General features: G+C 58.3%; 2 protein-coding genes across 11 annotated transcripts in view; both read left to right on the forward strand.

The window, feature by feature from the left end:
• Positions 1-5,063, forward strand: part of LOC111149633 (troponin T3, fast skeletal type) — a 14,254-nt gene extending 9,191 nt beyond the window's left edge. For 8 of the 9 annotated variants that reach the window (XM_022506810.1, XM_022506816.1, XM_022506811.1 and 5 more), the window contains 7 exons: positions 506-622; positions 718-795; positions 1,028-1,141; positions 1,235-1,344; positions 1,474-1,564; positions 3,180-3,220; positions 4,843-5,063. In XM_022506810.1, the coding sequence (XP_022362518.1) occupies positions 506-622; positions 718-795; positions 1,028-1,141; positions 1,235-1,344; positions 1,474-1,564; positions 3,180-3,220; positions 4,843-4,897 (606 nt within the window). In that variant the 3' untranslated portion in view covers positions 4,898-5,063. Of the gene's footprint in view, positions 1-505; positions 623-717; positions 796-1,027; positions 1,142-1,234; positions 1,345-1,473; positions 1,565-2,564; positions 2,606-3,179; positions 3,221-4,842 lie in introns of all 9 variants that reach the window. The other variant, XM_022506813.1, reaches the window with a different exon arrangement.
• Positions 5,064-19,263: 14,200 nt separating this feature from the next.
• Positions 19,264-25,895, forward strand: LOC111150064 (mitochondrial ribosomal protein L23). 2 transcript variants are annotated; one of them, XM_022507397.1, is made up of 6 exons: positions 19,264-19,311; positions 20,923-21,045; positions 21,812-21,894; positions 22,468-22,541; positions 24,924-24,977; positions 25,694-25,895. In XM_022507397.1, the coding sequence occupies exons 1-6, from the start codon at positions 19,295-19,297 to the stop codon at positions 25,859-25,861; spliced, it is 519 nt and encodes a 172-aa protein (XP_022363105.1). In that variant the 5' UTR covers positions 19,264-19,294; the 3' UTR covers positions 25,862-25,895. The 2 variants fall into 2 exon arrangements, with proteins under 2 accessions (XP_022363105.1, XP_022363106.1); XM_022507398.1 differs by lacking the exon at positions 24,924-24,977.
• The last annotated feature ends 1,226 nt before the right edge of the window (positions 25,896-27,121 follow it).

A 27,121-nucleotide genomic window follows, 5' to 3' on the forward strand; every position in this document is an offset into this window, starting at 1 on the left:
TCCATCCATCCATCCACACATCCATCCGTCCATCCATCCATCCATCATCCATCCATCCATCCATCATCCATCCATCCATCCGTCCATCCACCCACCCACCCATCCATCCACCCACCCATCCATCCATCCATCACCCAACAAACTACCTCATTCACCAGTTTCCTTCTGTCTGGCCTATGCAGAGCATCTCTGGGGATGACAACAGAGCCAAGTCAGAGCCAGTCCTTCCCAGGGTGCTGATGACCTCAGAGCTCTGCAGGGCCTGGACTCACCCGCGGGGAGGGTACCATTCCTACCCTGGAGCTAAGGGATCCGGCAGCCTCTGGCCCTCAGGAGCGCAGTGGCCATGGGGATGTGGCAAGGGCAAAGGGTTCCTTGTCACCCTCAGCTTTCATGGTGGCCAGAGGAGGGAGGGCGTCCCCACCGGGGCCCAGGAAGGGACCGCCTGCCGCACGGTGGCCCAGGCAGGGTGGGGTGTGAGAGAAGGGGCCCCTTCCACCCACAGGACATCCAGAAGAAGCGTCAGAACAAGGACCTCATGGAGCTGCAGGCTCTCATCGACAGCCACTTTGAGGCGCGGAAGAAGGAGGAGGAGGAGCTGATCGCCCTCAAGGAGAGAATTGTGAGTCCTGGGGTGGGGGGGGTGGCGGCAGGTGGCGGCGGGGCCGCCCGGACACTGGCCGGTAGGGCCGGGCCCACCTGCTCGTCTGGCCATAGGAGAAGCGCCGCGCAGAGCGAGCGGAGCAGCAGAGGATCCGCGCCGAGAAGGAGCGGGAGCGTCAGAACAGGCTGGCGGTGAGGCCCGGCCCGCACCCCTGGCCCGACAGGTTCCCTGTCCTCCCGAGCGTCCCCCTGACACGAGCCTGGGACCCGGGGGGGCCCGGCTAAGTTCCCCACGTCCTGCAGAACCTGCGGACAGTGCCGGTCCCAGGGTGGGTCCTCGATGCCTGCCCCGTGGTGGGGGGCAGGGGGCGGCGCCAGAGAGGCCCCGCCGGGCACTGAGGCCCGCGGGCTGGGGTCCCCGCAGGAGGAGAAAGCTCGCAGGGAGGAGGAGGACGCCAAGCGGAGGGCGGAGGACGACCTGAAGAAGAAGAAGGCCCTGTCCTCCATGGGCGCCAACTACAGCAGTTACCTGGCCAAGGTGAGCCCCGCCCCCGCCGCGCCCACCGCCCAGCCGTGTGCGGTGGGTGGAGGGGGCCCTCCTGAGGCCGGGCCCCTCTGCCGTGCCCCACAGGCCGACCAGAAGAGAGGCAAGAAGCAGACAGCGCGGGAGATGAAGAAGAAGGTGCTGGCCGAGAGGCGTAAGCCGCTCAACATCGACCACCTCAGCGAGGACAAGCTGAGGTAGACCCAGCCGGGGGGGGGGGGGGGGGGGTCCCGGAGGCCGTCCTGGTTCTCCGCAGCGAGGGGTGGGGGTGGCTGGGCCCCGCTTTCCCTGCCTGCCCGGCCCAGACGCACCTTCGCCCCTCGCAGGGACAAGGCCAAGGAGCTCTGGGACACCCTCTACCAACTGGAGACCGACAAGTTCGAGTTTGGGGAGAAGCTGAAGCGCCAGAAGTATGACGTGAGTGCGGACACCTCGCAGCTCGGCCGCCCCCACAAGTCCCCACCGCCTCCGCCTGAGAAGCCAGGGACCGGGTCGGGGGCGCCCTCTGAGCCCGCCTCCGTGCCCCCGAGCAACTGGCCCTGCTCTGAGGGCCGCTGGAGAGAGCAGAGGCCGAGCAGCCTCGCGGTCCAGTTTCTGAATGGCCAGGGGCTTGCAGAAAGCCCCCGCCGGCTGTGCCAGTAGGTTTCTTGGATGCGGCTTCTCTGTAAAGTGAGATCCCAGCCGTGCCCGCGGAGACATCGGCTTCCTAGAGCCCCTGGGGGACCCAGCCTCGGTCCCTGAGCGGTCACCTCCTCAGGCCCCCGTCCGGCAGCTTGGAAAAGGGTCTGGGGCTGGATCATCTCAGGGGTGGCTGCCTAGAGTTTCCTGGGAGGGGCACACAGCTCAGAACGGCAGTCCTGTTCAGAAAGCGTCCCCTTGGAGGCCCTGCGGGGCCTGGGGAGCAGGAGATGTCCTGGGAACCAACCTGCTCAGAGCAAACGCAGACACCTCCAGCTTCCCCATCACAGGCACAGCCCCTGCCCCTGCCCCTTAGTGTCCTCTTGGGTCCCTGGGGGAAGACAGTTCATACCCGAGAGGCGTCTCCTGTGGCCATCCTTACCAAGGCCACCAAGATAGAGGGTGCGCAGTGACTGGTGACTCCTGTCACAGGAGCCATGCCCTAGGGCAGTGGGTCTTCTCCTGTGGTTTGCTCACCTCTACCAGGGGGAGGACCGTCGTGCTGGCCTCAGCACTGCCCTCTCCCCATGGTTCCCTGGGAGGGCTGGCGGGCAGATGAGGGTCCACGGGGTGGAGTCAGGGACGCACTGCCTCCTGACACACGTGTACGCGACCCATGGAGGGTCCCCGGGGGGGCTGGAAGGGCCACGAGGGCCCAGGCCTAGGTTAGCCCAGAACACAGCAAGGCCCTGGAGCCTCAGCCCGCCGCCCAGCCCGTTAACAATCTCGGTCTTTCTAGATCGTGAACATGCGGGCCAGAGTGGAGATGCTGGCCAAGTTGTAAGTAGCCAGAGCCCACCTTGGACCAGGCTCGTGGTGTGCACTGCGCAGTGAGCCTCCCGCATGGCAAAGCCAGTTCGTTGCGGATGGTGGCGGCGGGCACGGAGACTACGGGGGCCGGCCTCCTGCCCCCACTCCTCCCCTGAAACTGCGGCCCTCGCTGACAGGTGGAGAAGGGCCTTGCCTTCCCCCGAGCCTCTCTGCCAGGCCGTGGGGAGGAGGGAGCCGTTGGGCGGTGGAGCCAGGGGGCCACAGGGCTGGTCTCTCGCAGCCGCCAGCCCCAGGGCCCTGCCAGCCCAGCCCCCGCCCGCGCCCCACCCGCTGCAGGTAAGTGGCCGGCTCCAGGGCTGCTGAGTGTCTTGGCCCAGGGCTCCGGCGTGGGCCACCCAAAGTAAGTCAGAGGCAAGCGTCCCCAGGGCCGAGGGCTGGAGTCTCCCACCCAGAGGAGCCAGGACACAGTAAAGGAGCGAGTGGCCCAGGCGAGGCGGCCGGGCTCCGCTGAAGGAGGGCACGCCAACCACAGCCGGCCTGGCCCTGCCCCGACCCGCCAGGTAAGTCGCCGTGTTGTCCGCAGATCATCAACCTCAGGAGCCGCATCGATCAGGCCCAGAAGCAGTGAGTAGCCCTCAGGGGTTCTGTGTCGGGCACATGGCCCCTTGGGGCTGGCCGCCGCTGCCTGCCCCTGGGCCCCACGATCTCGGCCAGTCCCAGGGGCAGCCGGCCCTCCACAGAGCAGTAACAAGACTAACCAGCGGCTGAGGGAGGCCGCGGGTCCGGGCCCCACGGCCCTGGACCGGCAGCCTCCATCTGCCCCCTCCTCACCCCCAGAGCCTAGGAGGAGGCCGACCTTGAGGACGTGGGCGACCCCAGGCCAGCTCCCCCGTGGCCTGGCAAAGCCAGACAGGGTTCCCAGATGTCCCCTCAGCGGTGAGCTGGTCTGGGCCGTCAGGAGGCTGGGCTCTGTCACGGGTCTCCCTGCAGCCCTGGGGGAGCCTCTGGCTCCTCGGGACGTGAAACCTCTGTCTCTAAGGTCACCCCGGGGTCTGCGGGCTCCATGACAGCACAGCGGCTGGGAGGGGCCTACAGAGGCCCGCACCTTGCTTGTGACCAAGGGCCTGTGCTCCCGCCTCACCCACTCGGGGATGCTGCCTCCCAGCCTGGTCACAGGGCCGGTTCCCACCCCACACAGGGCAGTGTCCCCAGGACTGCTTGGACTGGGGTTTCCCCTCCCTCCTCCCCTGCCCCTGCCCACTTCCTGCTCCCGGAGCTGTACTTCTCCAGCCGGGGGGACGGGTGAAGGTGACCCCCTCCTCCCTGGGCTCTGTTGTGTGCAGTGGACATGGGCCCTGTGAGAGCCCTTCCGGGTGTGTGCACATGTGTGCCAGCACGTGTGCATGCGTGTGCATGCGTGTGTGCATGTGTGGAAGTGTTCTCAGGCTGACCCCTGCAGGACTCGGGCCACGGGCACGGCCACGGGTGCCAGGGCTTCTCCCGAAGCCAGCCTTGGGAACTGCATGGCCTCCACCAGCCAGAAGTCATTCCACAGGGTCGGTTCTGGAGCCCACACACCCTATTCCCCACCCGCGGGACCCTGACCCAGCGCCCAGGTGCCTCCTGGCTCCCTGGTGTACAGAGGGCCTCAGACAGACAGGACCAGGCTCCTAAGGACGGCCACCCTGCAGGGTGCTGACCTCCTCCCCACTCCATGGTCCAGCTCTAACAGGGGACTGAAGGGCTGGGGCGGAGGCGCCTCCCAGGCCCTGAGTCTGCCAGGCCCTGCCTGGTGGCCAGGAGTCAGGGCCCTGGGCCACTTGACTGTCCAGAGCCTCTCCTGCCCCAGGAGGCTGTGACCTGGGCTGCTTTCTCCAGGCCACAGTCACTGGGGCGATGAGAGCCACCTGTAGAGACAGCTTCCCTGGCAGGCCTGGGGTCCACCCGAGGTGGGGCCGCTGGAGCCCACGCTCCTGGCAGGGGTTGGAGCGTGTCCTGCGCCCTCTGGTCCCTCCCCTAACCACACTAACTGTCCCAGCACAAGGCGCCCCGGCCCAGCGGGGCCAGGTACAGGTGAGTGACTGGAGCTTGGAGCGTGTGCCTGTGGCTTTGAAGCCAGATTTTGCCCCGATAGTGGCCTGAGTGGGCTGAGCTGTCAGGACTGGGGGTGTGCGGGGGGCCAAGGAGGGGCTGGGCTGGGGGCCCAGACACCCAGCCACTGACGACCCACTTGCTTCCATTTGCAGTAGCAAGAAGGCCGGGGCCCCGGCCAAGGGCAAAGTCGGCGGGCGCTGGAAGTGAAACAGCCAGAGAAGGTCCCAGAGGCAGCGGCCCTTGGCCCGCGCAGCCCGTGGGGCAGTGTCCGACCCCCAAGCCTGGGGGTGGAGGCTCCCCCACCAAACGTCTCTGTCCCGGCTCCCCCCACATCCCGGGGTCTGTGAATAAAGCTGACGGACTCCCTTCCCAAGTGTGTGCCGGCTCTCAGACGGGGGCTCTGTGGGGCACGGACTGGAGGAGAGGCTGAGCGCGTGGGCTAGGGAGGATAGAAGCTCAGGTTGGGGGCCCAAGGGACACTGGGGGCTCCCTTTGGGGGTCAGGGCACATGGCTCCAGGGGACTGGGACGCCCTGCCCGGCTCTGCCAGCGGCTTCCACGTCTGCCTGCCCCCCGACCCGCAAGGCCCTCTGACCCTCAGATCTGCACCTCAGCCAAGGTCTTTGCCCCCGAGAGTGGTCCCTCAGCGCCTGAGTGCACTCTGCAGCCAGTTTGGGGCAGAAGAGCTTTGCCTTCGGAGGGGTCTGAGGGGAGGGGAGCGGGAACACACTAGGAGCGCTTACAGGAGTCCCCCGGAAATGTGGGGGCAGAAGCAGGGTCCAGAACAAGGGGGCGCACACAGCCTGAGGGGCCTCTCGCCTCCAGAGGAAAGGAGCAGGAAAGCACGTGTCAAGAGGCAGACTCGGCAGACACAGACCGCTCTGTCTATATTGTAAGAGAGCACAGTGCACAGCTGTGTAATAAATGTGAAAATCCTGACCAAACAGAATTATGGAAAATATAAATCACAAAACTTGGATGGAGACAGAGAGCCTCGCACAGCGGACTATTCACGGACGAGGCTTCCAGAGTTGGAGCCGCCCCTCCGGGAAGGCTCCACGGACTGCAGGGAAGGAGGGAGCGTGCCCCCGGTCTGCTGTGGGGGGGGGACCCCAGCAACAAGCGCGAGCCCCCAGATAGCACATGCACACGCGTGAGCCCGGCCCAGCACACATATCCGCACCCCACATGAATGCACACCCTGCGTGGGGCTCACCAGTTTGCCAGCACACACGTGCCCCCCAGTACGTGCAGCCCAGCCCCACACACCACCCCTGTACACAGACACTCTAACAGCCGACCAGCTTGGCCGTGGGCATGCAAGGGGAGCATCGGGTGGGACCCACGGAGCCCACCTCTCCATCCCCTGCTCCTGCCGTCTTGTTCTGAGAGGCTGCCCTGGGGTGCCTGTCAGCATGGGGTCAGGAGGGCCAGCACCCCCCCACCCACTGCAGGGGTGAGCTCCTGAGGTACCTGCCAGCCGCAGGGAACACGAACAAGCCCGGGGTCTCAGAGGGAGCTTGGAGAGCACATCTGCATGGCTGACCAGCCGGGAGGGCCGGAGGGATGGGAGCAGATTTGAACCGGACAGTCCGGCGGGGGAGACGGGCATTGGTGGAAGGCCATTCCTGCAAACAGGGAGCACACATGAAGCTTTCCAGGAGCGGCTCAGCCTCGGCCTGCGACCAGCACGTGGAGCCCGAGGCCAGCCCTCTGTGGCCAGTCCCACCCTGTGGCAGGTAATCAGCATCTGTTTAGAAACGCGAACACACCTGGGGCCCCGCCTGGCACCTTGCAGTGGACACCAGGAGGCTGGGCAAGAGCCCCGGGGTTTGGGTCGGGGGAGAGGTCAGAAACCGCTTCGTGACGGTGTTCTTGAAAACCGTGTCCGCTGGCCAGTTTCCATGGGGAATAGGACGTCACTGCCTTGACTCGAGGGGAAGAGCGAGACGGGAACAGATGGGTCTCGTTCCCGAGAGGCTGAGCCGCTGGAAGTGCAAGGAATTATTTTGGATGATGTCATCCACTCTCCCCGGGTTCTGGAGTCGTAGGTGCTTCTAGGTGGTTCTAGAGCAGCAAGTGACCGATGCGTCTGACTCGTGGTCTCGGGTCACGATCTCAGGTCGTGGGATCGAACCCCGTGTCAGGCTCCAGGCTCCAGGCTCAGCGCTGGGTCTGTTTGAGATTCTCCCTCTGCCCCTCTCTTTCCTCTCATGCTCTCTCTCTATAGCAAATAAACGAATACAATCTTAAAAAAAGAAAAAAAAGACAGAAGGGCAAAAAAGTATTTTGTCTTACCTACTTGTGCCTTAAAAAATTGGCACTATTCCCAACCAAATGATTATCTACAAAAAAAAAAAAGAAAGAAAGAAAGAAAGAAAAGAAAATGAGCAAGAAAATCTGCAATATTCTGAATTATTCAAAATCAAGACTTCATGCAGGTACGTGAGAGCGTAGGATAGAAGTGCTGAGAATTAGAGGACAATATTTTAAAAAAATACCATTTACAACAGAAATGTAAAAACGTACGATAATAAGGATAAATCCAGCCCAACATGTGCAGGACGGCCAGGCATGAGAGAATCGCTTTATTGAAACCATCTAAAAAGCACCAATACCTGGAGACAGTTTTATGTTCCCTAAGAGAAAGCAGTACTGTCTTAAAACTGTTCATTTTCCCTAAATTAATCTATGCATTCAGGGCAACTCAACCACGTTCCCACAGGGGCGCGTGTAAATTCACGCTGATCCTAACATGCGCGGGGAAGGAGAGGACAACACAGACCGTGTGAGGGGAGACGCCGGCTCCCGGGTGACACGGGCGTGGACACGGACACTGAGGACAGCCCCGAGAGCAGGGCCATGGGCACGCCGGCTGTGCTGGGGCAGGCGGGCGGCGGGGGCTGAGGGGCGGACGGACCAACTCTAAGAATAAATAAGGGGACGCCACGCACTACCTCCGCACGATTGTCCCAAAGTCGGCTCCTGTTTGAAGAACTGAGCCTGAGAAGGGAAACTTCCCAGCTTCAGGAAGTGGCCGCGGAGAGCATCGGAAATCTGTGGGAACAGGGTGGTATCTTCAACCAGGTGTGAAAGCTCCAAAGCCTAGGACAAGACTTTGACAAATGCCACGGGCGTAAAGCATGTTTTAAGAACATGAATCTCTCCAGGTTAGAAAACAAGGTCTAAGAAAGCGAGCTCTGAAGTCCTCCTCGGCTTCGTGCAGGGGCTCTGGACTCAGGCAGTGCCAAGGAGCCGGCAGGAAGGGGCCCCAGGGAACAAAGGGTGAGGCCGCACAGGGAGAGGGGCGGGCGGGGGGGCTCAGCCGCCTCGCGTGGGCTCCAGACAAGGGACTCTGTCTGTCTCTTCCCACATCTGCACCAAAAGATGCCATGAGCCCAGTGGACCGCAAGCCCAGTGTTTGGAGTGGGTATCTGTAGCACATCCCTGATGCAGGCCAGGGCTGGCCAGTCGGGTGTACAGAAGGAACTTCGGGGCACCATCAGGGGAAAGGCAAGCCGTTGAGAAAAATGGGCAAAGGGGGTACGGAGTTCACAGAGAAGAGCCCGGACGGTCAGTGAATGTATGGGAAGCGGGAGACCACGTTTACACAGCCACGAAGCACCAGTCCACACACACGAGGGGGGCAAAGGACAGAGGTGGGTTGGGGAAGGAGGGGCTCATGCTTCGGGGAGCACGCCGGCTGTGCGTGCAGATGAGAGAGGATGGGGCTGGAAAGGCTCCCCTTTGCAGCCCCAGGTGCCGTAGCCAAGGGAGGTGGGAGGCGAGGGTCAGGACAGGCGGGGAAATGATGGTGCGGCCCTGAACGGCGCTCCCAGTCCCCTCTCCAGGCAGTGAACGGAGCACCCCTGCCGATTACTTGTAAAGCTCAAAGCACCTTGAAAACGGAGAAGCGGCTGACAGCACGCTAGCCAGGCAGGAGCCCCCAGCAAGGGGTCACGCTGCAGACCCACCACCTCGGAGATAGCCCAAAGTTCAACCCGATTCGATTCGTGAAGAAACCGCCCAACAAATCTGGCTGTGGGACCCCCCTTCAAGACATCTGGCTCAGACTCTTCAAAACCATCCCTGACCTGAAAGCCCCACACCCCCCAAAAAGAAAATTAAAAAAGAAGGAAAGGGCACGACAATTAAAGACAATGCATCAGCCTTGATCACATGCCACTTCCAAAGCCCCAAGCGACAGAGGACACTTTGCCACCCGTGTGTCGGTGGCGTGATGGTGGAAACATGGTCATGGAGGCAGAGGTCGATGCTCTGAGACTTGTCGCAGGCCTCCCGCGGGGCTCGGGGTGGGGCGGTGGGCTCCGGCGCTCAGGAGAAGGCGCACAGGGGCGGCTTGCCCCACCGCTCCGCTCCTTGAGGCATGCCAGTCCCTCTGCTGGCGCAGGTCGCTGGGGGCAATCCCAGAGAGTTCAAGCCTTTCCCCGGGGTACAGCAGCCAGGTAAATCCTGGCAGAGGCGCAGATGGACAGGACCTACTGCTCGACGCAAGCCCTGGCCAAGCTTTGGAAGTAAGCTGCAGAAGGAAAAACTTGCTTACACAGCATGTTTAAAAATATGAAGACAAATTATCCGTGCCTCGCTGTGGGGAGCACACGTGGCAGATGAAGAGTCCCCTCCAGCAGGAGAAGGGGATCTTATTGTGAAGGGGCGACCCAGAGCTCTGAGACAAGGCACTTCATGCTCTATTTCTCAGCCAAGCGGTGGGCGGGGAAACGCAGGTTCTTCCTATGTTTACTTATACCTTCTGGTGCATCTGAAATAGTTCATAATTGTTAAACATCGGGGGCAGGGCACTTGCCAAAACTCAATCTTTATTTCTGAGAACAAAACAAAGGCTCGAGAAACTATAGAAATTATAAATAAGCACTTCCTTTATCTACGTTTGGTGGTGGAACACGAAGGCATTTCAGTCCAAGACAGGACCCAAACGAGGATGCCTGCTTTTACCATTAGTCTTCAACCCTGGGCTGGAAGCTGAAGACAATGAGAGAGATGTTAAATGGAGATAAGATGTATAACTTCTGGAAAGGAGGAAACCGAACTACCACATTCCTCAGAGCCCCGAGAGAGTCAACGGAAGAGCTTTCAGAATAAATGAGAAAACTCAGGAAAGTAGCCAGATGCAAAATACATATTTTAAATAGACATTTTTTATTATTTTGTAGCAACGACCAGCAAGAAGATAAACTAGAACAAAAACACGGTTCTCAAACACAACCAAACCAAACAAAGAGCATAAAATACTCAGCAATAACCTTCTTAGGAATGTCCAGGGTCTGTAGGAAGAGAAGGACAAAGTTTAATGAGAAACATAAAAATGAACTTTGAAAAAAACACAAGAGACAGAGAGAGAAAAACACAATTTGTTCTTGAGTAGGAAGTTTATAAAAAATCAGTTCTTTCCCAAATCGATGTATAGGTTTGCCAGGTTTTCAACCAAAATTCGAACAGGATTTACTTGGGAAAGAAGGGTGAGCCAGGGAGTGCGGAGGTCATTGGCAAGATGAATCTCAAATTCATAGAGGAGGAAAAATAGCCAGGGAGAGCTAAGAAAAAATTGAAAATTAAGAGCAGATTTCTCAAGTGAAGGTATTACAGTTGATATGTGCTGAGAGCTCCTTGCAGACCAGGGTCCGAAAAAACTGCTTTTGCTTTGCCTCATGCAATGTTCGTAGTAGACCAAAGAGGCAAATATTCTCGTCACTTGCTCTCTCCAGAGGAGCCAACCAAAGCTCCGACGGGTTACACCAAGTCCCAAGGTCACGCAGCCATGAAGCATCTACTCAACTGTAGATGGTGAATGACAACTCCACATGCTCTGCTCTTGACGGCTGTAAAATTTCTTCCAATCCTACAGTATCCATTAGCACGATACCACATACGCGTAAGCTTCAGAAAGCACCCTGACTGGTGCAAGTGGGCTGGTAAGATCCTGAATGAAGGAGGTTGAGAGAATCAGATGTGCATGTGAAGAAGACAAGGCAATGAGATTTTCACTCCATGCCAAATACCAAAATACATGTCAGGAGAATGAGAGAGTTCAGTATGAAAAAAATTATTAAAACTAGAACTAGTGAGAAATGTAGGTGCATGTCGATCTGGGGAAATTTTTCTAAGCTCACAAGCAATGGAAGCATCAGGGAAGTCAAGGAAAAGTTCCGTAAATTTCATTACTTGGAAATGTTGAGTTTCTATATATCAAGAAGTGTTCATCAAAAGGCAGACATCCAGTTCTAGCCAGGATGGAGTAACAGGAGCCAAATGTATCCTCCTGTCTGAAACAACCCAAAAAGGAAAAAAAAAATGTTTTTCAAGAGTGTGGACATTAGGCAGTGAATACCAGTGTTCCCAGGGAGATGGGGAGCAGTCAGGTTGGGTCCTACGATTGCCCAGCTTGCTTTCTTGAGAGAGTTTCCAGCCCTCGGTTCAGGAAGGAGGACCTATGGAGTGCCCAGGGAGAGAACACTGGAGACATGCAGAAGTGTCCTCCAGCATTCAGCAAGGTGCAGGGCACAGGTCTGGACAGAAACTGTCCGAGGCTAAGAAGAGAGCCACTGGAAAGGATTGGAGAGACCAATGCCTCCTGCTCACACAGGGGTGGGAAGAGGGTCTGTGCCCAGCAAACGGACTGGAAAAGTGAATAATTCATGAGGCATTGGGAACTCAGAAATGTCTTGTCTCAGTAACAGGAATAATTAACCCTAGATAAATAATGGAGCCCTTGCTCCAGACCTGCCTTACAAATCAGAAAGAGAAGACCGGAAAGGACCAAATTGTGCCCGGGTAACTTAACTGCCCCTTGGAACAAAGCTCTAGAAGGTTGGTAGAAATATAAAATACCCCACTCCCACCAAGGAAAAATTCATCATGTCTGGCATCTGATCAAAAATGATCGAACAGGCAAAGAAATAGGAGAACGTGACCCATGAGGAGGAGAAAATCAATCAAAACCAACTGTGATAAGTTAACACTGTAAACTTAAACCCCTAAAGCAACCACTAAAATAAAACAAATAGTCCCAGCTCAAAAGCCAATGGAAGAAATAAAAGGGAAGAAATAAGACTTGATGAATCCAAAAGAAGGCGGAAGAAGAGGAAAGGACTAGAAAGAATGGGTGAAACAAATGGAAAGCAAATAACAAGATGATTAACTCACAGCCGACCACACCAATGCACCAAGAAGTACATTAAACATAAATGGCCTACACAGCCCAACTAAGAGGCAGAGATGGTCAGAATGGATTTAAAAAGCAAGACCTCACTCTGTGCTACCTACAAGAAACTCATTTTATTTTATTTCATTTTATTTTAATTCAATCAATTAGCATCTAGTGTGTTATTAGTTTCAGAGATGGAGGTCAGTGATGCATCAGTTGCATATCATACCCGGTGCTCATTCCATCACGTGCCCTCCTTAATGCCCACCCCCCAGTTACCCCAGCCCCCCTCCACAATCCCCTCCAGCAGCCCTCAGTTGGAAGAAACTCATTTTAACAAACAAACACACCAACTGGTTATAAGGAATGACAGAGTTACATGAAGCCACAACCAAGAGAACTGAAAGGAGACGGACAAATCCTTGGTCTTGGTCAAAGATTTCAACACCCTCTCTAGACAATTAATCAGACAAGCAAGCACAAAATCAGCAAGGACATAGGAGACTTGAACAATACTACCAACCAACTTGACTTGCTTGACATTTATAGAATGCTCCTCTCAAATACACATCATTTACCAGTGCAGACTACGCTCTGGGCCATAAAACAGAACTTAATTAGTTGAGAAGGATTCAAGTCACATAAATTATATTCTTTGACCATAGTGGCATTAAGCTAGAAATTAATAACAGAAAGATCCTTGGAAAATTCTCAAATGTTTGGAATCTAAATAACACACTACTACATAATTCATGAGTCAAAGGAAAATAAAAAAGGCAATTAGGAAGTGTTGTCAACTGAATGAAAATGAAAATGCAGCTTAAGGGAACTCATGGAATGCCATTAAAGCAGTCCTGAGGGCCATATTTATACCACCACATGACTGTCATAGAAAGTAAGAAAGGTCTCGAGTCAATGACCTCAGCTCCCACCTCCAGGAAAGTTGAAAAATAAATGCAAATGAAACCCAAAGTAAGCATCAGAAAGGAAATAACAGAGATCAAATGAAAGTCAATGAAATAGAAAACAGAAAAAAAAATAGAAAAAACTCTCCAAAGATCAAATCAAAACTTGGTTTTTTGAGAACATCCATAAAAATTGACAAAACTAAACAATTTAATTAGGAACGAGAGAGAGAACAGGAAGTGTCAAAATCAGGAATGGGGAAGGTGACATCACTACAGTTTGAACAGATGTTAAAAGATAAAAGAACAACAAGGAAATATTATAAGCAACTTCACGCCTATCAATCTGATAGGTTAGAGGACGTGGACACGTTTCTTGAGATCAAATCTGACTCAAGAAGAAGTGGATGACCCAAGGAGCCCGGCACGGATTAAAGAATTGAAAGTGCAGTTAAAGCCTTTCCCACAAGGAAAGTTGGCTTTGCTATTGGATTCTACCAAACATTTAAGGAAGGAACAATAGCAGTTACGTACAAGTTCTTTAAAAGAATTGAAGAGGAGGGAAGATTTTCCAACTCATTCTAAGATGCCGGCATTCTCCTGATACTAAAACCAAAGACAATACAAGAAAACTACAGACAGCTATCCCTCACCAACACCAATGCAAAAACAAAATTTCAGCAGGTGGAAATCAGCAATGTATGAAATGGATTACATACCAAGTGTGGTTTATCCCAGGAAGGTCGGGTTTGTATAACGTTCGAAAATCAATCAGAGTAATTCACCATTTTAACAAACTAAAAAAGGAAAGTTGTAGGGCCATCCCAATAGGTGCAGAGGAAACACTGGACAAAATTCCACATCCATTCCTGATTTTAAAGAGAGAGAGAGAGAGAAAATTTCTTAGCAAACCAGGAATAGAGGGAACTCCCTCAACCTAACGCCCGCCATCAAATGGTGAAAGACAAAGTTTTCTTGCTAAAGGCAGGGATAAGACAGTGATGTCTGCTCACCCCTTCCTTTTCCCATTGTATCGGAGGTTCTTGCCGGAGCAATTTGGCAAGAAAAGTTACACAAACTGTAGAGGAGAAAGGAAAACTGCTTTCTTCACAGACAACTGGATCATCTAGTCCAGTGGAATCCACAGGAAAAGCTACAAGAACTAACAAGGGAGTTTATCAAGGTTTCAGGGCACAAGGTCGCCCTATAAAGTCAGTTATACTTCTGCAAAATAGCAATGAGTGATCAGACACCGACATTTAAAAAACACCGCTTCCTAGTAGTATCAAGAAATAGGGAAAAATGAGACAAAGGGTGTGGAAGAGCTACATCTTGAAAATACGAAACGGTGCTGAGAAGTTAAAGACCTGGATGAAGAGAGGGATGAGTGGTCTCCATGGACCAGAGGCTGGTTCAACACTGTTAAGACACCAGGTCTCCTTAAGTTTACCCCGTGGATCTAATGCAGTCCCAGCCAAAATCCCAGCAGGTTCTTTTATGCAGAAATTTACAAGGCTGTTCTATAAATGCAAAGGACCCACACTAACCAAAACAACCCCGAAAATGCATGAAATCGGGCTAACATTCTGAGAATTAGGATCAGTCTAGAGTACCAAAACGGTACTATTGGTGTAAAGATCTTCAAATAGATTGAGAAAATAAAATAGACCCATACATATGCAGAAATAATAGCTCTCCCAATAAATCATGCTAAAATAGGTGGATATCCACCTACAAGAAGGAAGAAAGAGGAGGAAGAAGAGGGTTATTTGAATACAAAATTAACTCAAAATGGAGTGTAGACCTAAATAACTATAAAAACAAAGGGAAAATCTTAATGAATGTGGATCGGCAAAGATTTCCCAGACATAATACCAAACCCAATCCCCCGCCGCAACAAGACTGGCTGATTGAAATTCATCAAAAGTGTTTAAAACTTGCTCTTCAAATTTCATTATATTTCACTGTGAAGAGAAGGAAAACCTAAGACATCAGCTGGGAGAAAACCTTAGCAAAACACATATTTCATAAAGGGCTGATCCAGAAAACAGAAAGAACCCTCACAACTCAATAATAAGAAAGCAGATAACCCAGCTTTTAAAAATGGGCCAAAGATCAGAACGGGCAGCTCACGAAACAAGGCAGATGAATGGCGCTGAGGCCCGTGACTAGAGGCACAGCTCTGTCACTGTGGGAATGCAAGATAACATCACAGGATACCACTCCATGAGAATGGCTAAAACTGTAAAGCCCTTTAAACATAACAAACGCCGGGCAGAATGGAGAGGGGCCTCACATCACCCGTGGAAACGTTGACCCATACACTCGGCGGTATCTGTTTTCTCACAAAGTGAAACATACACCTGCCATGTGACGTGGGCGTTACGTCCAGGCATTTCCCCACGAGAAAAGGAAATGTTTGTCCTCACAAAGACTTTCACATGAATGTAAATGGCAGCTTTTTTTTTAATCGTCAAAAACTGGAAACAGCCCAAATGCCCATCAGCAGATGAACGCGTAAACGAATTGCGGCCCGTCCATACCATGGAGGTCAGAAGGAATGCAGGGTTGAGGCATGCAAAGGCACAGATGAGTCCCAAAATAGTTACGCTGGGAGAAAGAAACCAGACAGAGAAGAGGACAAGCTACATGCTTCCATTTATAGAAAACTCCAGAAAATGCAAGCTAACCAGGTCATTGGTTGCTTGATTGGGCATGGGGAGAGGCGGAGGGAGAGATGAGAGAAGGGGTTACAAGGATCCAACGATGCTTTTGGGGGTGATGGTCTCCCTGACACAGGCACGGAGCAGGTGTGGGGACTCCTGGGGAGGGAACCGCACCCTCCCTCCAGAAACTTTCTCAACCCCATTCCCACCCACAGTTCCTATCCTCAGGGGAGCCCTTCCGTGAAAACGGGGTGGCAAGGAATGAGGTGGCCTTCACTCAGGTGATGAGGGGGCTCTGAGGGCCAAAGGCTTACGTGTGCCACCACCAGGCCTTTGCACATGCTGGCCCCTCCCACCTCCTGCAACTCTTCCCCGCACACATCTCCCAAGAGCATCTGATGTATCTCGCTCGTTTACTTGAGTGCCTTTGTCTCACTTGGGGGACATGACCACGAAGGCAACGACTTTATTGATGTAGAGTTTCGTGCAGTGCTGTGTCACCAACTCCTGGAAGGACACTTAGTAGGTTCCCAGACAATAGAGGTACAATAAATAAATGAGTGTGTGAATGAGTGAGTGCACACGCGGCCTCTCTTCGACCTCCTCCCCTTTTGGTCTGCAGTCTGAAGTCACCTCCAAGCTCACCTCGTCCTTTCCCTCCAGCCCAGGGTCTCCCACTGCTGTCTGAAAGGACCCCCAGCTCCCCAGCCTGGCATGGGAGGCTCAGCATATAAGCCGGCCTCACAGGGTGGCTCCTGCCTGGCCGCACTCCTTATCTGCCCACGGGGGGCTCCGCCTCCTCTGGGCGAGCTCCCATCACTTCTGAGGCTTCCCTGGCACCAGCACATGGCGGGGGGCAGGTGGGGGTGTCAGATGTTGGCCAATGAAAACGCATGCGAAGATAAAAGAAGTACATTCCTGCACGCCTGTCACTACAGCCAACATCCAAAACGCTGACACCATGAAATGCTGGTATGAATAAAGAGCAGCAGGAACGCTCTCTCAGCACCGGTGGGAATGCAGGACAGGGCAGCACCTCTGGAAGCCAGCTGGGCGTTTCCTTGCAAAACTAAACGCACTCTTCCATACGATCTAGCAGGGGTGCTCCTTAGTGTGTCTCCAAAGGAGTCGAAAATTCATGTCCACCCAAATGCCTGCACACAGCTGTCTGTAGCAGCTTTACTCGGAATTGGCAGAACCTGGAAGGAGCAAAGTGGGCCTTCGGCAGGTGGACGGATGAATGGTGACCCACCCACACAAGGAAGTATTATCAATACTAAAAAGAAATGTGCTATCGAGCCATGGAAAGACATGGAGGAGCCTTAATTGGATCTTACTAAGCGAAAGAAACCCATGAGAAAAGGCAAGACCCTATGGGATTCCAACAATGCGACCTTCTGGAAAAGGCTAGACGATGGCAAAAGCAGAGAGATCAGTGGTTGCTGGGGCCTGAGTGGGGTGAGCAAGAGGAACACAGGGGATTAGGGCCATGAAACTACTCCGCATGAGCCCCCGCATGAGCCCCCGCATGAGCCCCCGCATGAGCCCATGATAGTGGATACATGTTCTTATACTTTCCTCTAAACTCACAGAACATCCAACATCAAGAGTGAATCCTAAGGTCAACGGTAGACTTCAGTCAGTAACAATGTCTCAGTTTCGGCCCATCAATTGTAACAAAGAGACCAGCTAGTGAAGGCTGTTAACAGTAGGGAAGCGGGTGGGGAGAGGAAGGTAGACACTAGAATTTCCGGGTACTTTGTGTGCAATTTTTCTGTAAACCTGAAAATGCTCTAAAAACAATGTCTACTAAAAACAATTGAAAACAAACACATAAAAAGTTATCGGAGCATGGATCTGATCAGACCGGAGAAGGAGGAAGAGAGAAGGGCTCTCGGGTGCCCTAGGCTCGGACAGCAGCCTCCGCTTAGAAACCCCAGGCCTGCTGGGGAGGAGCCCTGTGCGCAGAGAATCAGAGAGGTGGGGGCTGAGTGTCGAGGGCACAGTGGAGACCCCATCCCTGCCCTCACCCTCCATGAGGACCTCAGCTCCCTATTCAGACATGACCCCTCTCCTAGGGGCAGCAGCCCCCCTCAACCCACACCGAGTCCACTGACAGCTGTCCCCCACTGAGCCACACGCAAATCTGAGTCCAGCATCCAGCCACACCTCCAAAGGCCCTTCCCAAACAATGACATGCCTGGGAGGTGAAACAGCGCTTCCTAAAAAAAAGCCTCCTGGCCCCCGGGGACCCCCATAATCCAGCTCCCTCACTCTCCCTGCCACTCAGCATGCTTCCTCTCCACTGACTTCTTCCTGCACAGGGCCTGGGGGCCTGCCCTTCTGCCTTCTCCCGGCCTCCCCCAGCAGGCAGGCCACACCCGCTGTCGCAGCTAACCCATCCCCAGTGCCTGCCCCTCATCTTTAGTATCTTCATTCCAGGGGAACCCACTTACGCCAAACACAGGGAGAAGGAGGGCACTCCAGCCCCTCTCCACAACCCAGTCTCTCCTTTTCTCAGCCTGGGGCAGCCATCAGCTTCAGCCTCCCTGCTGCCTTCCCCACCATCCACCCCGACCCTAGAGGTGAGACCCTTTCCCTAATTCCTAGGGGTCCATTCTCTCCCTGAAGATTGCCTGACACCCCCCTCATGTCCTCCTGGCTCTGAAGAGCATTGAAGTTGCTGTTGGTGCAGAGTCAACGGGCCACTGTGGTGGGGGAGAGGCAGCTAAGGGGATCGAGGAACGGCCAGAAGCCACGATGCACAGGAAACGGGTCAAGCGTGGGGCCTCGGGCTGGAGGAGGAGGCCGCAACCTGGGCCTCCCCAAAAGTCTTCATGCAGGTTGGGAGGAGGGGGCATTGGGTCCCAGATGTGCCCTACAGAGCGGGCGTCCCCTGAGTAAGGACTGTATGGGAGGCTGTAGGGCAAAGGGTGCCCAGGGGATGGGAAGAGGGGCCCAGGGCTGCCCAGAAGCGCTGTGAGGGGCCTTGGAGCCCCAGATCAGGGAAGGGATGAAAGCACCCTGGCCAGGTGGAGAGACCGGCCTCAGATGAGGGCCACGCACCCACCCCTTTCCCACTTCCCCACCTCCCACCTCTGCCAGCAGCTGGAAGACTGGTTAGCCATGGTCTACAGTTCCTGCGGGCACCAGGGCATGGCCTATGGGGTAGTGTGGGGTGCAGAAGGGTGTGGGGGGGGACATGCGGGACTAAGGGGATGCCGCAGGGCATGGGTGGGGTGTGAGGGGCAGGGAACGGGCAAGGCGAGGTACCTGGGCAGAGTGAGGGGACTGGGCAAAATGGGTTCTGGACGCTGGAAGGGTGTGCGGGACTTGGGAGAGACCCAGAGGCATGAGAGATTCTGGGCTCTTACAGGGCATGCAGGTCAGCGGTGCTGCTCAGATGGGCAGGCCAGGTAGGGGCCAGGTGCGTGGGGGCAGGGACAGTGGGTGGGGCAAGAGCAGGGGGGTAGGGACGTGGGTCGGGGGCGATGAGACAGGAAGGTGGGGCAGAATGAGACAGGTGTAGTGAGTGCGGCAGGTGCGGTGGGCGGGGCGGTGAGGTAGGTGTGCAGTGAGGGGCGGTGGGCGAGGCAGTGGGCGGGGCGGTGGGTCAGGTGCGCGGGGCGGGGCCGAGGCAATAGGCGGGGGGATGGGAGGATCGTGGGCGGAGCGACCCAGTGGGCGGGGCCGGCTTAACGGGGCGGGGCTGTGGGGCAGGTGCTCGGGGCGGGGCCGGGGCGGGGCAGTGGGCGGGGCGCCGCGGGCCCTCCCGGAAGCCAGGGGGCGCTGTGATGGGTCCACGCAGGCCATGCGCGCCCCTCCTTCCGTCCGCGGCCCGGAAACCGGCGATGGCGCGGAATGTGCTGTGAGTGGCCGGGGGCGCGGGCCTGGGGGGGGGGGGAGGGCGCGGTGGCTGGGGGGGCGGGGGGGGGGGGGGGGCGGGGGGGGGGCGCCGGCAGGTGCCGAGGGCGGGCGCGGGCCGGAGGAGCAGGCAGGGCAGCGGGCTTGGCCGCGGGTCGGCGTGTCCACGCGGCGGCCGGGGCGGCTCGGGAGGGGCGCGGGGGAGGGCGCGGGGGAGGGCGGGGGCGCGGGTGAGTCACCCTCGGGGCCCCGGGGAGGTAGGGCCGGCGGCAGCCCGCCAGAGCGCTGTGCTGGGAGCAGGCCGGGGCAGTCGGGAGCTGCCCTTGAGCAGGGTCGGGCTTGGGGAATCCGCGGGAGGGTCCAGCGGGCCGAGGGGCAGGGGGCCCCCGGCGGTACGGGCCGGGCGTGGGGGGCCCGGAGGAGGAGGCCTTGGACGCCAGGGGAGAGTCCTGCCCTGCCCGCCTTAGGCCTCTGACCCTCACCTGGGCGTCCCTCCAGCCCCAGGCGGGGTCTGAGACCCCGCGTCCTTACCCGCACAGCTGCCCCAGGGCTGCCCCTGCCCCCCTGCATTGCCACAGCTGGTCAGCAGGGGGAATAAGTGAGCCCTTGGGTGGCCGGCCATTGGCCCTAACTCCAGTGGAGGGTAAAACAAGGCAGGCTTCTTGTTCCCCGGCCGGAGAGGACGAGGCCCGCAGCCTTCATCAGCTGTCCTTCCAGCCTCCCCCAGTGCCCACCCTGCTGGGCAGCTGCCACGAAGCGACATGGTCACAGGCAGATGGCATGTGACCATTCCGTCCTACAGGTGCCCTGGCCTCCCGGAGCCCCAGGTGCCTGCTCAGCCCTGAGGCTCACTGTTCCTCTCACCTCCTGGCCCTCCTCATCCTCACCAGCACAGAATTTGGTCTCCCTGAGCTCCCCTTTCAGGGTGCTGGTCGTACCAAGCTCAGGGGCCACGGGCAGGGCTGCAGAGTGGCCCCCAGGCTTACGGGTGAGACCCGCAAAGGCGCCGGGTCCCTGCATGCCCAAACCCCCAGGCCTGGCCCCCTGCAGACCGAAGGCGCCCTCCTCCCCTGGCTGTGGTGCTGTCGCGAGCCTAGAGCACAAGTGCACTTGACACACAAGTGCACTTGGCAGTGGCCGTGGGTGGTGACCTCTCACTGCTCTCCAGTGGCCTCTGCTCACTCTGAGGGGTCTTCAGGGTGGGGGAGTGGGGGTTAACAGGTCCCGGTGATGGGTGCTTCTCCCCACCACGCAGAGTCTGCAAGTGACGCCCGCCCCGCTGCGGGGTGAACTGGGGCTGCGGCCCCGCGGCAGGCCGATTGCTTGAGGCACTGGACAGTCCTTTCCTAAGGGCCGCAGCCCCACACGTTGGTGGGCACACGAGTCTTGGGGCCCACGCTGGGCAGAACCGTGCAGTGAACCGAGGGGACCCTGGGGCGCTGGCCTGTGGAGAGCTACCCCCTTGAGGGGACCCTGGGGCGCTGGCCTGTGGAGAGCTGCCCCCTTGGCTTCCTGCTGCTGCTGCTGCTGCGGTGGGTAAACAAATGGAGGTCCGCCAGGGGCGACCCTGGGGTCCTGTGTGCGGTGTCTGACACGGATGCATTCCCCCCCCCAGGTACCCTCTGTACCAGCTGGGTAACCCCCAGCTCCGCGTCTTCCGAACAAACTTCTTCATTCGCCTGGTGCGGCCCGGCACGGCCCAGCCGGAAGACACCGTGCAGTTCCGGATCCCCATGGAGTAAGCCCCTGAGGAATGCAGGACGGGGAGTGCCCCCTCGATCTGCCGGGGTCAGAACCTGGCTCGTTTGTGGGGCTTCTCCCCGCTGTGAACCCCACAGGCGGCCCTCTGAGCTGCTCTGCAAATACTGACCAAGGGTTTGCTGTTTGCAGAGCCTCGGGTGAGGCCCGGCTGCCCCCAACCACTGCCCCTCCCCCCGCGGGGGAGCCCCGTGGAGGCCCCACACTTCTTTAACTGCGTGGAGCTCCGCTGTTCCTGGGCGCCTGGCCCCAGGCTCTCAGAGCTGTTAATTGCAGCTTCCAAAAGCCTAGTTTTCCTGGTGGTTCCCTTACTGAGGCCCCAGCGCCAGAGGGACACAGAACCCTGTCCCCAGGCTGCAGGGCCCTGCTGCAGAGCCTCAGGGTGTGACTGTCCCAGTGCAAGGGGCTGGGGGTGGCTGGGCAGGGCCATGTCAGCAATGCCATTTCAGGTGGAAGGAGGAGGGGGCCTAAGCCACCAAAGCCACCATTTTTAGGAAAGGGCCTGGTGGGAGAGCAGCTGTGCACGAGACTGGCCCTGGTGGGCTGGGCTCCTGGCAGCCGGGGGCACCCCCACACTGACCCTTCCCTGGGGAGAGCTCTGCACGGGAGCCTGGCCCCCAGTGAGCACGAGGCTCCCTGCGGCCTCCCCCACTTGCATGCAGGGAACGGGAGAGACCCCGGGTGGGGTCACATGGCTGCTGTTCATCTCAGCCTGGCTGGGACTTGCTTTTCCATCTCGATCCCAGGATGACCAGGGTGGACCTCCGGAATTACCTTGAGCGTATCTACAACGTGCCTGTGGCCACTGTGCGGACAAGGGTGCAGCATGGTGCGTGCCAGGCCCCTGCTGCCCTCGGTGGGGGTGGGTGAGCCCAGGAGGCCTCATCCCAGCCTCTGCGGGGGACTGGTTCTTGCCCGGGAACCGAGGTGCTCGGGGCTGCAGTGGCTTCCCGGGCCCACACTGCCGACGGGACAGAGCCAGGGCTGGAGCTCGGGTGGGCAGCCCCGCTCCTGCTCTGGGCTCTGCCCTCAACTGCCTCGGAAGCAGGGTCAGCAGAGTGCTTTCTTCTTGGTTCCCTGACCCCCTCACTCTTCTACCGTGGGCCCCGACCCCCCACTGCACCCTGAGTTGTAGGGTCACTGTGCTGACAAATGGGAGAAAGGGGTCTCCAGATTTCTTCTAGACCCGTTCGGGAGAAGAGACCCACAGTGGTGGCGCTGGCTCCTCACGCCCACTCTGGACCCACAAACCGGTCACGTTCGGGTGGGACCCACTGCCATCTGTGGGAGACCACCCAAGTCTGACGTGTTTGCCTCTTTCTGAAAGTGGGTTCCTGGATGAGTTGGACTGACGGTCTCGTGCTCGGAGTACAGTGTGTTGTGCTCTCCCCACCCCCCCCAGGTTCCAACAGGAAGAGGGACCACAGGAACGTCAGGGTGAAGAGCCCCGACTACAAGGTAGCCTACGTGCAGCTGGTGAGTGGGCTTCGGGCAGAGGCCCAGGTGCCGGGCGTGACTGACCACCACCGTGACCTTGGTGCGGGGGGGACGTGTTTGTGCAGCGGCCCCCGCCTGGGGCCCAGGGAGGCCCTGAGAGGCAGGAGCTCAAGGCCTGTGGCGGGCGCAGGGCAGAGCCTGCACGTAGTCCTAATCCCAGCGAAGCCCCAGGCGGAGCTGGGGGTCAGAGCACAGTCAGCCCCTGGTAGGAGATGGCGCAGGCCCGCTGTGTCGTGCCCTTGGACTTCGAATGTGCTGTGGGCTTGGGCAGGCCCACCCAGGCCCAGGGGGTCTGGGCTTAGACGGAAACCAAAGCTCCTGGCTCTGGAGAGCGTGTCCTCAGAGGGACAGGCCCCTGGAGGACGGGGGCGGGGAAGGCAGTTGATGGCTTGGACCTTAGAGCTGGACCCATTGCGGGTGTCCCGGGGTCCTGGCTGAGCCCCCTTCCCTTTGGGCTGGGTTGTAGAGCTCCAGCACATTCTGCCAGGTTCCCTTGACCGTGTCTCCTGCCTGTCCTGGGACATGGGGAGAGGGTCCACTGCCCATCTCCGTCCAGGGGAGAGGCCGACCCACAGCCCCAGAGCCCCCTGCTTAGGCTCCATCCTTCTGCGGGGACCCCAGATGAGCTTCAGCAGATGAGCCCTCCCGGAGACGGCCTGTCCCCCACCACCTGCGTGCAAACCTGCCAGGGACGGCCCTGCTGCCAGGGTGCATTCGCTGCCCCCACTGTTTGAAACCCCCAGTGGGGGGGTGGCTTCTGGATTCTTCCATACAGGTGTTGACTGCTCCAGTGAGCCTGCGGCGGGAGGCGGCCGGCCGTGGCCGCTAGATGGCAGTAGCGCTATTGTGCAAACCTTGCCAGGGCAGGCCTCCTCGGGGCGAGAGGAGGCCGCTTGTTAGGAGAGCGGGTTAGCGTGGCAGCTTTTCTGAGAAACAGTCGCAGTTGTTGTTCTAAACAGCCCGTGTAATTATTGGGCCTGATATTTGCCGTGCATAAAAGCAGCCAACCCAGGTGGAGAGCGCCCGTTGGCCGTATAAAGGCGCCTGTGTCCTGCGTGTGAATTCAGGCCATCTGTCTCTGTCACGCGCGCGGGCGGACACCCCCTGCGCGGGCACTTGCCACCCGGCCCTCCGCGGGCCAGTGGCGGTTACAAGTGGCTTCTGAGTCAGCCGAGCCCTCACATTCTTCCCCGGGCCCCACCTCAGCCCGCTCCGAGCCCGTGGGCGCAGCTGCCACGGGGCGCACCTCTCTTCCCACGTGAAGCCAGGCAGCGCGGCGGGGGGCAGGGACCCCACTAGGCAGGGCTCCCGCCGGCCCACGGCGACATTCGTGGTGGGCCCCCTGCCCCCAAGTCCTGCACACCCCGGCCCAGCCTACCCCGGCCCGGCCTGCAGACCAGCAAGAAGCTCAGGCCCTTGCCCCCTGAAGGGGTCCCTTCTCTGCCCCCCTCTGCCGGGGCCGACCTCTCCCAGTGTGTCCCGGTGGGCCCCGCTCTGGGGCTTCTAAAAACAGAGCTAATTGTAAAGCACACAGAGGGTCAATCACAAGCACAAATTAAGTTTCCGAATCTATTTTGAGTTGACTGCTGCGGAAGAGCCTGTCCGGCGGGGTGGGGGCCCCATGTTTCCCCCCGACAACCTGATACACATCTCTGCGGACCTGTGTCCCCCCCTCATGGCCCGCCGCAAGTCACCAGCCAGCCGAGGCTCTCTGGGGCTCAGGCGGTGGCCCGGGGGGCGTGTGGGAGCGTCGGCCCAGGGCCGGTTCCCACACTGCTCTTTCCCCGGCCTGTTCTGCTGACACACTCTCTCTGCGCCGTGAAGGGGGTCGAGGGTTCACATTGGGAAAGCTCAAGGTGACGGTCCCCAGAGAGGGCGCCCGCAAGTGGCTCTGGACTCTGGTGAGAAGGGAAGAACCCCCACCGGCTCCGTGTTCCCAGAGCTCTTGCAAACTGGCATCTTGGTGTTTATATTTTAAAATGTCGTTTCGGGTCCCCCCCAACCCTCAGAAAACCAGCACAATCACCTCGATGTGTTAAACGTAAGTCCCTGTTCTGGGCAGTCAGCCTGCGTGGAAACTGCCGCCCTCAGGGTTTTACAAAAGAAAGAAGGCGCCACGTTGAGCTGGGTGAGCTCGTCCTGCGCCCGGCCGGCTACCGAGGGCACACGGCCCCACCGTCTGCACTCCGGCCCGCACGCCGCGCCATGCGACCAGAATTTATAAACCTTCCCCTCTCGGGTGGGGCGTGCGGGCTGTTTCAGATCATACTTGGCCGCCTGCCCAAAGCCAAATTTCTTTACAAAACAAGGGTCTCCAAGAACCAGTGCACTTTACTGATTTTACTTATTAAAATTTTCCAGATACGGATGCCGTCCTGCATGCGTTTTTGCCCGTCTGGAAACAGTGCTGCCCTGGTGTGCGCCCCCTCCCTCACTCCCCCACCCCCGTGCCCTGATCTTGGGGGGCCGCTCCGTGAGCTGAGGCGAGCTGAAAGGGCACCTCACTGTGGCTGGGGTCCCCCCTCCTCCGCGCCCGCGAGGGCCAGTGCCCTGCACACGTGCTGGGGGTCTGGGCTGGGGCTTGGCCGACACTGGCACATTCTGAACTTTTAGTGAAAGACGTAAAACCAGTTAATTTGCAAAGCCGGTCTTGATTTATAGACTGCCGCATATGTACATTTCTTTGTACGTTATATGCGTTTTATTTGCCGAGCTCCGAGCCAGGAGGAGGGGTAGGCTTTAATGTGGGTAAAGGCCTGTAGGTATTTTGGATGGAAAAAGTCTCAGCGCGGCACCAGACGTGATTTGTGCCGTGTTTTCCTGTGCTTCGCTCCTGCCCCCCGGTCCGATCGGGCTGCCCCCGCGCCCGTGAATGGGCGCTTTGCTGGGCTGCTTTTAACGAGGCCTCTGCAGACACCCCTCCACAAAGAGATAATGCCGATGAAAAGGGGCATTGTCCAGAGTCCTGGCTTCCCGCTGGGAGATAAAAGCCAGTGGCTGGCTAACATGTTTGCGTTCCAGGCAGGGGCAGTGCCCCGGACATGCAGCCACGTGGCCATCCCTGGGGGCTTGGGGCAGGAGGGGCCCAGGGCCGGTGTGGTGTCCAAGCCCAAGTACTTGTCTTCCGGCAGGCCCACGGACAGACCTTCACGTTCCCCGACCTGTTTCCCGAGAAAAAGCAGAGCCCCGACGGCAGCCCCAGCGGCGACGACATCCAAGACAAGCTCCTGGAGGAGCAGCGGCAACGGCAGCAGCAGGATCCCCGGCGCGGCGGCGTGCCCGACTGGTTCGGCCTGTGACGGCCCCAGTAAAGTCCCACGTGTGGAGCAAAAACCCCGGCTCTGTGTCCTCTGTCCAGCGCCCCCCGCACACAGGGCACCGGCCTGCAGGGACACGGTCTGGCCCTCGGAGCCTCAGGCCAGGGAGGGGCCGGGGGGGGGGCACGAGCAGGGTCTCGTGAGGAAGTCGCCTGTGCGGCCTGTGAGGAGGGGCAGGGCGAAGGCCACGGGCAGGGGCCGGTCCCACTGAGTGACCGGGGGCACCACCAGTGGCTCTCGAGCACGGAGGGGTCCAAGGCAGGACCCAGAGGAAGCGGTGTTCAGCAGACCAACCTAACAGGAGGCGGGAAACGGGGGACGAGGTGGAAAGGACCACCTGCTTGAAGGCCCCGGGGACGGGACAGCATGGGCAGTGGCCGTCGGCACCCTGGGGTGGACAGTCTAGAAGGACCCACAGGGCGTGCGTCGAGGGGCTGTGGCTGTGAGATGTGCCAGCGGCCAAGCTGGCCAGTGGCTCTGTGTGCCACAGGCCCCTGTGGTCGTGCTCCGTGAGCCCTGGGTGCTGTGCGCTGAGCACGCGTGGCGGGAACGGGACCGCCGGAGCTGGGATTGCCGGTGTGAGTGTGTCTGTGTGCAGGTTTCATGCAGACCGGCTGGGCCTAGGGACTTGGGAGCAAACCAGAAAGCACCGGGGTTCTGAGCCTGGTGGGCCACACGGCCCCTGAGCTAGGACGCGGTTGCCCCCAGCCCCCAGGAGCCGCATCCTCTGGTGCTGCTATGACCCGAGGAGAGCCCTACTGCTTCCCTCCTCGGGGGCCTTGCAGGGGCAGCAGGAAGTGGGGGCCGGCTCCGCGACCCCCTCTGCCCTGAGGGACACCCAGACCGGGGACGGCGGCGTCACGTGGGCCTCACGGCTCCCTCCACTTGGAGGGTGAAGGTCCGGGCAAACGCCGCCTTTCAGCGTTGATTTAAAGTGATGGGGAAGGTCCGGAAGGCGCCCGGAGAGCAGAGTCAACGGTATTCTCCTTAGAGAAATAATTCATGGGGCCCCACAGCCCTGAGGACCCCAACTCAAGGCTGGGAGAGGAATCCCATCGTTCATCTGAGCACGTCCGGCGCGGGCCGCCATGCACACCCCACACACGGCCCAGCGCCTCCACCAGCTGGCCTCCCCATTGGCGCCCCGCTCTGCAGCCTCCCCGAGACCCCCGTGTCCCCCCACCCGCTCCACCCCCAGAGGCACGGTCGTCTTTCTGCCGGGGGAGGAAGAAGGGGCCGGAG

This window comes from Enhydra lutris, unplaced genomic scaffold (assembly GCF_002288905.1).
Source record: "Enhydra lutris kenyoni isolate GAN:26980312 unplaced genomic scaffold, ASM228890v2 scaffoldscaffold22, whole genome shotgun sequence".
Classification (NCBI taxonomy): domain Eukaryota; kingdom Metazoa; phylum Chordata; class Mammalia; order Carnivora; family Mustelidae; genus Enhydra; species Enhydra lutris.

Coding starts and splice junctions, on each gene's coding strand:
- LOC111150064 (XM_022507397.1), top strand. Junction 22,542..24,923: donor AGGTAGCCTACGTGCAGCTG/GTGAGTGGGCTT, acceptor AAAATTTTCCAG/ATACGGATGCCGTCCTGCAT. Junction 24,978..25,693: donor CTGGAAACAGTGCTGCCCTG/GTGTGCGCCCCC, acceptor GTCTTCCGGCAG/GCCCACGGACAGACCTTCAC.